The sequence below is a fragment of the Electrophorus electricus genome, chromosome 22 (assembly GCF_013358815.1).
Source record: "Electrophorus electricus isolate fEleEle1 chromosome 22, fEleEle1.pri, whole genome shotgun sequence".
Taxonomy (NCBI): domain Eukaryota; kingdom Metazoa; phylum Chordata; class Actinopteri; order Gymnotiformes; family Gymnotidae; genus Electrophorus; species Electrophorus electricus.
The window spans coordinates 5,221,499-5,232,609 of record NC_049556.1 but is presented as its reverse complement, the minus strand read 5'-3'; the positions used below and the strand labels follow the sequence as shown (position 1 = coordinate 5,232,609).

At 39.8% G+C, this 11,111-nt stretch overlaps 1 protein-coding gene across 1 annotated transcript; it reads right to left on the bottom strand.

Annotated features, from left to right (window-relative positions):
• Window positions 1-4,719: 4,719 nt before the first annotated feature.
• LOC113583958 lies at window positions 4,720-7,395 on the bottom strand. Its single transcript, XM_035521562.1, has 3 exons — window positions 6,873-7,395; window positions 6,392-6,571; window positions 4,720-5,462 (listed from the first exon to the last, which is right to left on the bottom strand). The coding sequence occupies exons 1-3, from the start codon at window positions 7,332-7,334 to the stop codon at window positions 5,385-5,387; spliced, it is 720 nt and encodes a 239-aa protein (XP_035377455.1). The 5' UTR covers window positions 7,335-7,395; the 3' UTR covers window positions 4,720-5,384.
• Window positions 7,396-11,111: the final 3,716 nt, after the last annotated feature.

The window sequence follows — 11,111 nt, the reverse complement described above, 5'->3', positions numbered from 1 at the left end:
TGAACTGTACTGATGGAGTACTCACAGCATTGTGTGTGTGTGTGTGTGTGTGTGAGAGAGAGAGAGAGAGAGAAAGAGAGAGAGAGAGAGAGAGAGAGAGAGAGAGAGAGAGAGAGAGAGAGAGAGAGAGAGAGAGAGGGAGGTCAGGCACTCACAGCACTGTGAAGTCCACTCACAAGCATGCATGATTAGAGTCACAAATTACAAACATGTGCTTGCTACCTTCTCCCTCCCTCTCTCCACATCTATTTCAACCCCCAGATTACCAACAGCACCTGGACATCTCAAAGCTACACACACACACACACTCTAATATTTTGTTGGACCGCCTTTAGCTTTGATTACTGCATGCATTCGCTACGGCATCGTTTCCATAAGCTTCTGCAATGTCACAACATTTATTTCTGTCCAGAGTTGCATTCATTTTTCCCCAAGATCTTGTATTGATAATGGGAGCTTTGGACCACTGCACAAAGTCTTCTCCAGCACATCCCAAAGATTCTCAATGGGGTTCAGGTCTGGACTCTGTGGTGGCCAATCCATGTGTGAAAATGATGTCTCATGCTCCCTGAACCATTCTTTCACAATTTGAGCCCGATGAATCCTGGCATTATCATCTTGGAATATGTCCATGCCATCAGGGAAGAAAAAATCCATTGATGGAATAACCTGGTCATTCAGTATATTCTGGTAGTCAGCTGACCTCATTCTTTGGGCACATAATGTTGCTGAACCTAGACCTGACCAACTGCAACAACCCCAGATCATAGCACTGCCCCCCCAGGCTTGTACGGTAGGCACTAGGCATGATGAGTGCATCACTTCAGCCGCCTCTCTTACCCTGATTCGCCCATCACTCTGGAACCTGGTAAATCTGGACTCATCAGACCACATGACCATAAAAGTACCAATCTTTATGCTTCCTAACAAATTGAAGCCGTTTTTGCCGGACAGCCTCACTGACAAGTGGTTTTCTTAAGGCTTCACACTGTGTGTGGAAATGCTCTTACTTTCACTATTAAACATATCCCTGAGTTCTACTGTTGTTTTTCTACGATGATCGACGATCATGATCATTCAAGATTTTTTTCCGACCACTTTCCTTCCTCGAAGATGATGTTTCCCCACTGTCCTTCCACTTTTTAATAATGTGTTGGACAGTTCTTAACCCGATTTTAGTAGTTCCAGCAATCTTAGATATTTTCTCTGCTTGATGCATGCCAATAATTTGACCCTTCTGAAACAGATTAACATCTTTTCCATGACCACAGGATGTGTCTTTTGACATGGTTGTTTAACAAATGAGAAGCTACTCACTGCATCAGTTAGGGGTAAATAACTTGTTGCCAGCTGAAACATAATCACCCATGCGGTAATTATCCAATGGGAGGCTCTTATCTATTTGCTTAGTTAAATCCAGGTGGTGACCTTTTTTTTGGCCAGGCAGTGTATATATGAATATTACAGGGAGTAGCTTGAGTGTACAGTGTAGTTGAGTATAGTACACAAAGTTTCCAAAGTAACAGGACCTTTAGGACAGGCCCTTCAACAGCTGTGCAAGCACATACATATATGCTTATGTGTCTGTGTGTGTCTGTGTGTCTGTGCATTTAAATGGGTCACATGTTTACATGAGACAGTTGGAAGGGCTGGAGGTTGAGAGGGGGATACTGTTTGGGTTGTTGCTATGCAATACCGACATAAATAAACTGCTGGAAAAAATACACTATAGACAGACATACATACTCACACACACAAACACCTGAAGAATAATTGAGTTGAAAACGCTAATGTTTTCCTGTGTTTGGATAATCAGACGTGTGAGTGGGTGTCTGTGAGACAAAGCCACATCAGTGATTTGGACACACAGGGATCATTTTCTTATGTCAGTAGATTTCAAGCACACGCACATGTGTGCGCACACATGCGCGCGCGCGCGCGCACACACACACACACACACACACACACACACACACACACACACACACACCAGCTGATTTAAAACAAGTTCACAAATCACCACTCAAATAAAAGAGTTTTCTACTGGAACTCCTCAGCTGGAGGATATTTCACCAGTTTGGGCCCTCATTTTCAGATGTGGATGTCAGCTCATATTTTTAGATGAGATTGATGAAAGAAAAACATCTAAAGACAGATGCAGACAATGGCTTTGGTGTGGGAGTGTATTACCTCAGCCAGTACCAATGCAGTGTGAACGCCTGTCCGACACAGGGCGTTTAAAACCTCCTCGCTTTTGACACGATTTCTAAGGTTATTTAATACCTATACTCGACCCGATCTGTCATGGTATGGACGTTATGGATTGGCGCATTTGGAGAATATGCGGTAGCCTATGTGTGAAGATCGAGGAGCATAATGGGGAACCAAAATGCACAAATCCCAAGTTCCAACCAGAAACCTCAAGCTGAAAGCCAAGTTTGCAATGTGCCACACTAAGCTTAGCTTGAGTGCTCACTGGCATCTGAGTGAGTCTGTCACAGCATGGTGAATGCAAATGACACACAGGAGCTAGAAGCTGATGAGGATGATATATAACATTAACATTCAGAAACATTCGCTAGATAAAAGAAAGGGAAGACATGTCTGGAGATGTTTTAAGTGCATACAAAAATCCTTCTTGAATGAAAATGGAATGCTTAATTGCTATTTAAATGCAGCTGGGGGTCTAGTCCATAGCTTATAGGCCTTTCTTGGACCTTCTTCAGAAGAGGAAATGCAAACCAGACATTTCCCAAATCCTTGTTTTACACATTGTGTGTAGATCTTGGAAATAGTCAACAAAGTTTGGAGCTGCCCACAAGGATTCTCAAGTCCCTTGATTTGGGCCTTGATTTGGGCATAAAGTTCTGCTTGATGCATAGCACTGTACATTACATCGTAATATCACCCTCCTTCCAGTAACAAAGTACAGCAATGTAGAGACAAAACTCACAGACAATAAGATTCTTTCATTCTGCTGTAAAAATAATGAAATCCAAATGAAATTTCACAAAATGTTTTAGAGCACTAAAGTGCATAGAGTAATACACAAGCTGAAATGAACATATACTGAGGCTCTGTAGAACTTGCAACAGAGTATTGTATATTTAACATAGTAATGACTGAAGTAACACAGCAACACTACAGAGAAAGAATAAAAATGTTTTAAGAGACAATATTTCAAAGTAGGGCACAGAAATTCATAAGTAACTGATTTTTGACCAATAAAAGTTGATCTATCCACAGAGTTTTTTGCTACACCATTCCACTGGAACCTCTTAACTGTTGTTAGCACAATTATTGTTCAATTCATTGGTAACACAAGACAGATATCAACCATCACTAAAGAACAGGTCCATCCAAATGAATCCAGGAGAACAACACAGCAAATATGAGTAACAGCAGTTAAATATATCCAGTAAAATATCAGACTTCAGGTAAAAAGTGATGGTGTAAAAGATAAAGAATGCAATCAGTAGGTACAGCACGAAAAAACAGACTCAAAAAAATATTCACAAGGACATACAAAGTCTGTCTCAAATAAAATTGTCTGAAACAACGAGGCCAGATAATATGCTTTTTTTTAAGCCTCAAAAAGTTTTACCCAGTAAAAATGGAAAAACGTCCCCTATTAAACAGACTTCTCTGGCATGCATGAATTTGAATGCATTTATATTTAGGTTTTCACATATAATTTGGTGATAATGTAAACACATTAGTGGACATAACCACAATAAATGTAATGTAATATATGTAAAATGTTAATATATAATGTATCAGAACTACAAATTAAAGATACAACATTGATTTATATCTCTGATTTGCATTGTAGGTAGCACTACATCTCAAAGCATGTAGTTTCACAGGACTTTTGGCCAACTATATATTGGTACCTTCTTGTTATCAACCAGCAAATCAAAGTAAATGTGATTATAAGATACCAAAAAATGTAATAGATTATTTCAATGAAAAATCGAATGGATCAAACTGGAATTTTAGGAATTGGCAGTGAGAAACACAATCAGAAGGGGGCGAAAACACAAAAAAAAGTCTCTGAGTCATTATGCACATGAAGGGAGTATATATATATATATATATAGCAACTCCCTTTTCTGTACTGTACAGTCTTTTTCTATCCAGCCGTATTAAAACTCTACACTATTCTTAGACAGGTGAAAGTGTATGTCAGATATGGTTTGAGCTAGTGACAGATGACTGTCTCATTTTTATTCTGCATATTCTCATGTCATGTGTGAACATGTTGCAGTTGTGATGTTATTTACATATTTCCACTTACTCATCTGATTTGCTCTCTGTATCTCATGTATCTTTGAATAAAGTCTACGTGCTTCTCAGCGTCTCTGACTCTCAGTGCCACTCGTTCTAAGAAATGTGCCCCAGGGCCCTGAGGAAGGACAACCAGACACAGGCGAGGCAGACAGTGGGACCAGAAGGACAGGGTTAAAGAAACTGGGGAAAGAGGAGAACACAGATCTATGACAGGAATTTTAAACTAAGATAGCCCAGATTCTGAAATAACAATTAAAATGATCAATTAAAAAAATATCAGAAACTAGATACTATTTTGCAGCTACACACTTTTTGAAAGGACAACTTTTATTATGACAGCTTGTATCTTAATTTGTTGTAATCAGCTTTCCTGGTTTTTTCCCTCAGGACCATCTTGTATGTGTCCTAAAACTCAGAGAAGCTTCTAGAAAAGCTGAATAAAGTATTAATGACTCAAAAGAACTTTGCTTTATCTTAACATGCCTCCCGAACACACAAACACGCAAGCATGGAACTTGCGCCATGGCACTGTAGACCTGAACTGAGAACATTCTAAGACCGACCCAGTGTTATGCCATACAGGGTTGCTAAGACCACACAATCATATGTCATTGAAATTGTAGAACTGGCTTGGTCTGGAACTGAATCTTTAAATCTGCAACATGAAGATCCAAAGATGTTCTAAAGCTGGAATGAAATGGTCATCAGCGATCCTCTGTTCCATAATTAACCAACCTGTATGAATGTGTGAGAGCAGGGGGATGGCAGCACCAACATGTCCATTACCTTTATTATCTAAACAAGGATCACCAGAAATGTGCATTTCCTGAAGAAAATGCAGAGTGATTGCACAGCTTAAGCCAGGCCCATGTGACTGCTAGGAGGTTGCTATGATCTGGCATGGTGGTTGCTATGGATTCCCAAGTGGTTGTTTTGGTCTTGCAGGGTAGTTGCTATGACGTTCCAGATGACTGGAATACCATTGCTAGGTGGTTGCCATGCTGTTACTAGGGGGTGCTAAATGGTTGCTGTGGTCTTGCTTTATGGTATCCCAGGTGGTTTCTAGGTGGCTGCTATGATATTCCATTTGTTTGCTATGGTCTTGATAGGTGTTTGCTATGGTATCCCAGGTGGCTGCTATGAAGTTCCTGGTGGCTGCTATAGTAGAGGGGCTGTAACGTGACAGATATGTACAGAATGGTTCACATATGTACTGTTGACAAGTATTGTTGATATTGTAAGATTAAATCAGAAATAAAGTATTAAAACTGAATTATGTGATCTTTTCACAATGGGAATTTGGATGGTTAACATTATTTTCAGGAGACTCTAGGCTACATAGATATTTTAAGTACATTTAATATGTATTTGCTAACATAATTATGATATCATTTTAATTCTATTAATATATTTGATAGTAGCTGCTTTGAATTTATTTCAGTGTGTATCTCTACATGTAACATACATTAATATGAGCACTGATGTAACATGTAATATTTTGTAGACAGGACCTTTGTATGTAAAACTTGACTTTATGGTGTTACACTACAAATAATGTTCTACAACAAAAACAATAGGTAAACAAAAATCATTTCAAAATCATTTAAAATGCAATTTTGAAGCATAAAGCATCTAAGCCAGACTGTTAGTTCACTGCTAGAACAGGATGTGGGAATTTTTGCATATAAGGGTACACCACAAGGTAAAAAACTGTGGGTAAACTACAAAAGAACTGCTACAAAACAGGAATGCAGAAGAACAAGATTACACTACTATATAGCACATTATAAAGTATGTGAAAACAACAATACTGCTGTAAAAGAATAACTACAACAATTATATAGAACATTATACAGCATATGTATAATGTGTAATATATCCATGAATATTATGTGTGAAATGTTTTCATAGCATTGGTGTAGGTGGACAAAAACATTGTTTGTCTTCTTTCAGTTGTGAGCTGAAAGCAGTTCATATCCAGGTCAGCTGACTACTATTCTGGATATTTACACTTTTAATACGATAAACTGGTGGGAAGAGCTTGTATGATCAAGATTATGTCATCTGTTGTCCCCTACATCTCGGTGACTTCTACACTCACAGGAGCATGGGCTTCATTCTCAGGGACAAACTCTTTGCAGCATTCATCGCAGCAGTCTTCACACAATGCCGAGCAAATGTCCTGGCAACAATGTTGGCAGCGGCTATGTAAGCACGGGTGGCAGCATTTTAAAGCCAGTGCCAAAACTGACAGTATCAGCATGAGAGAGAAACCTAGAATCTAGAACAAAAGACAACACGGTTCTGCTTAATTGGTCACTGGGTAGATTGTACGGTAATGTGCCCCCTACATAGAGAACATCATAACTTATTAATAAAAGCATACAAATACTACTGTGCATATGATAATAAATATCCATCTGAACTTGAAGACAGTTCAAGGACAAATCTGTCAATGATCCTATAGATTTGACTTTACCTATATACATTTAAATTATGTAACTATGCTCACCTTTTGACGAAACAAGTGAAGGCAAAATTAAGCATCAGTGATGAGAAAGATTGAGCTCATAGTTGCTTACCTTAGAGATGTAGAACCAGGCATGTGCACTGCGTTGGATATCAGTCAGAATTCTCTTTTTATCACACCATTCCCATGCAGGGACAGGACTGCTGTCAGCATATTCTCCATTTAATTCAGTGTGTAAGCAAGCCATATATCTACCATCGCTGAGAAACAAGGCTGTGCAAATGAAACTTGAAAAAAAGCTAAACACAAATCTGCTTAAGTAAATTGAACTAGTGGTGTTTTGACGACGTCTGCCTCTAGCTGAATCTGCAGTCTTTGGCATTGATGCAAGAAAAAATGTGACAGTAAAGGTAGTTGTTGCTGGAGTCACAAGGTACAAGATGAAAATTATTGTTCTGAATCGTTTATCACAAGGACACTCAAAATCATTCTCAATAAATTTTTCCAAAGCAATAAGGCCAATGATGATGAAGACAATCCGATTACCAATGTCTTTTGCAAACATGTTAAACATTTTTAGTTTATGTAATGGGTACTATGATGCCTAATAAACCAGAATACGAATGGACACTTGAGTGTGGAGATCAGAGTGGAGTTTAACACACAAGTGTTTTGCTTAAGTACCAGCCCCCGCAAAGCACCAACCATTCAGCTTTCAGAGCTGTGAAGGATCACATTACCTGCAAAACAACAAACAGGAAGCTGTGTGTGGAAACTAGATTTTGGGGCATCTTAAGATGATACATTTAATGTAATGAGGCTGCAAAACATATCAAAATGTGCTGTTTTTAAGACAAATGAGCTTCTTTGTAAAGAGTCTGGCACAATCAATCCATAATAAAGACAAAGTGCATATTTACATGAATTAGTGAGTGAAGTTGAGATTTACATGAAGTTTGGTAGTCATGCAAAAACAGCCCCATGGCAAAGTAACTCCACTAATTCAACTGCCACCATAATTTGGACATGCATTTTTCATACATGGACTTTGGTAAACCTAAGTCTGTTTAACTGAATGGAGAAAACAGTGATGTATTATTTGTAGTGTTGGGGAATGATATTGCAGTCATTGTGGGAGAACAGCTTTAAGATGTCTAATATCAATGATACTCCTCTCCCCAGCTCTGGGATCCAGAGGTGCTGAGCAACTGCTGTGAGACTGTAAGAGGCTGAGTAAGGGGTCATAATCCGCGAAATGTTGACTATATGGCTATTTATAATTCAATATTATTCTAGTATTATTATTTTACAGCATTTGCTTACCGGGCCACTGAAAACCTCTACTCACTTCTAATTGCACAAAACTAATCTAAAAAAACAAAAGTAAAAGTGTTTAGCTCCCTTCCTGTGACAGGATGTGGTTAGACTACATGTACTGTCTAACAAAAACAACAGCAAGCAGTTACCAGATATACTTCAAAAAGCCATTCTGTACATTGAGAAGAGTTTCTTTTTGGCATAATAAGGCCTCAGGTTTATTAGATCATTTCTGCCCTACAGTGTTCATAATTCTCAGAACCTCTAATGAACCTCCACCTTGTGGGATGTCTACATTTCCTTTATGACAAGCCTCTGGTCTTTCCTTCTGTAACATTCTGTAACATCTCCTTTGGTAATCTCACCCCACTACACTACAATACCTCTCTCTCTTTCATTTTTTTCATCAGTGTATCTTACTGAAAGGTTGCAGCAGCTGTAATAGTTGTTAGTGGGTCTTGCAGCTTGGTCCACCAGAAGTGTCCCCTTCTGCTCCTCAGCCACATACACTTCCACATACCTGCATTTATACATTATTCACTGACATGCCAAAGGTCATAGAACAGGAGCTAATTAACGTGGAGGACCCCCTTCTAGCCTTGCAAAGCGCAACAACTTGACATAGCATTGAGTCTGGGGGGATGTGGAGTCAAGTCATCTGGATAGCAACACACAGCTATGTGGTAATTTTAGGTGCAGGATCTTGGGTGCAAATGGATCTCTCCACCTCATTCCATAAATGCAAGATTGGGCTCATGTTTGGTGGATATGCAGGCCATATCATTTGTCAGAATTCTCCAGAATGCTCTTTGAACCACTTTTGGACAACTCATGCCCGAATGCACAGTGCATTATCCTGCAATATCCAAATATTTCATATTTCATCATGAAGAGCTGCAAATGGTCACCAAGCAGTTAAACACAGAAGGCACCAGTCAACGATGTGTGTAGGTGGACCAGTAGACCCAACCCATGCCAAGAGAACACACCCCACACCAGTATGGAACCACTACAAGCCTGCACAGTGCCTTGTAGACAACTGGGGTCCATGGCTTCATGTTGGCCTGCTTCACACATGAACCCTACCATCAGACCAAAGCAGTTTGTACTGTGACTCATTGGAGCAGTCCTCTAGGGTCCAGTTGGCAAGCCGCAGGAATGGTGCTGTGTCTGGTGTCATGGTGTTAACAAAGGAACAAAGGTGGGTCTTCTGCTCCCATACCCCATGCACTGACCTGTGGGATATGCCGGTGGGGCCTCCTGCTCTGAATATGCATGTGATTTCTGCCCAAGTCGCTTGTCTGTTTGCACGGACAGTTCTATCCAGATGCCACCAATTATAATCACTAAGCACGCATGGGCAACCACTGTGCTGTCCACTGTGGGTGGTAATGCCTTCTATGACATATTCCCAGTTCACATGTGACACTGGATCGAGGAATGTGAAATAACTGCAAAACTTCGGAAACAGAATGTCCCACCTGTATGGCACCCACTATCATGCCTTTTCAAACTGATAATTCATGTCGCCTTGCCATGAGCACACTGGCCAGTGTTCAACCTCAATCATAAAATAACATGTCACAATTTAATAAGAGTGTGGCTGCATCCAAGCTGTCCCCAGAGGAAACACCATAATCAATTGATATACTGCTATCCCATAACATTTAGCATGTCAGTGTAATCTGACTTGATATCATGGCAGCATGCCAAAACACTTCTGATCATGCATTTAGTGTAACCCAAGCTCTTTTTATAATTGTGCCAGTTCACGCCAGATTAGTGTATCTATGCCGGTTATGAAAATAGATGTTTCTGCCATGCCCACATGCCTGAACCATAGTCTCATACCTTACTTCTACCACGTCCAGACATCTTTGATGTCTGTCCCAGGTGAGCTCCTGTGCTGTTAGCCTGCACACTGACTGAAGCTGCTGCTATTCTGCCTTTCATCATAACTGTAGTTGCCATCGCTGCTCTGCTCTGTATGTTGTTTGAGAACACCTCCATCTCTGATGCTGTTTGCCCCACACACAATCCAGCTGCTAACCACACTAGCAGTACTGGTATCTGCTGCACTTTTGCCTGTTCATTTATGCCTGTGCTGTTCTATGCCCAACCTCTGCCCTCGCCTACTGACATACACATCTACTAATCTGCATAAATTCACTTTTACTGCTTCCCTAGGAACATTAATACAATTGCAAATAATGCTATTGTATTTAATTGATGCCATTATGTCCATCGTGTCCACCATGTTCATACTGGTTTTTACATAGAGACCAAAACAACCATGCATCACAAGTGAAGGTTATGTGTGTGTGTGTGTGGGGGGGGGGGGGAGGTCAGGAAGTGTTTAATAAAACGAATGAAACTGAACATAAAAGTGTACTAACTGGAACAAAAGAAGGCAGCATAATATTTAGAATGACCTATAATTGTTAAAAAAAAAAGCTTATAAAGAGCATAACAAAGACCTAACCTCCAGGTGGTGTGGCGAATACACCACCTGAGAAAGACGTGGCGGGAAATCATAACAAATACATGCGTAACACAAGGTGGATTGTAAACAAACAACACATGCAAAGCCACTGCTGCACATCGGAGACTACCAGCAAGGGGAGACGCCATTACACTATTTCATTAATGGCATTAGAATCTTTTACTCGAAGAGTCTGAACTACCATCATTGAACTCCTCCTCAAAATCTTCCACCTGCTTGCTAGATTCATTGCCAATGTAAATTCTTCACGTAGAATGTCTTAAAGAAATAATTATCTGAAGTAATGGAATCTCTGTTAAATATAATAAACTTCTCCTTGAACATTGGCAATGTACCTAAATCATTCAAATCAGAAAATATTAAACCACTAATCAAGAAAGCACCCCATGTCAGTTGTCAAATTACAGGACAATTTCAAACCTTCTTATTGTTTACAAGATCCTAGATTTTCGTGTCTCTAGGCTTATATTGCTTGATCTCAGTGCAGCATTTGACACCATAGATCACAACACAGTCCGATCTATTCTCAGA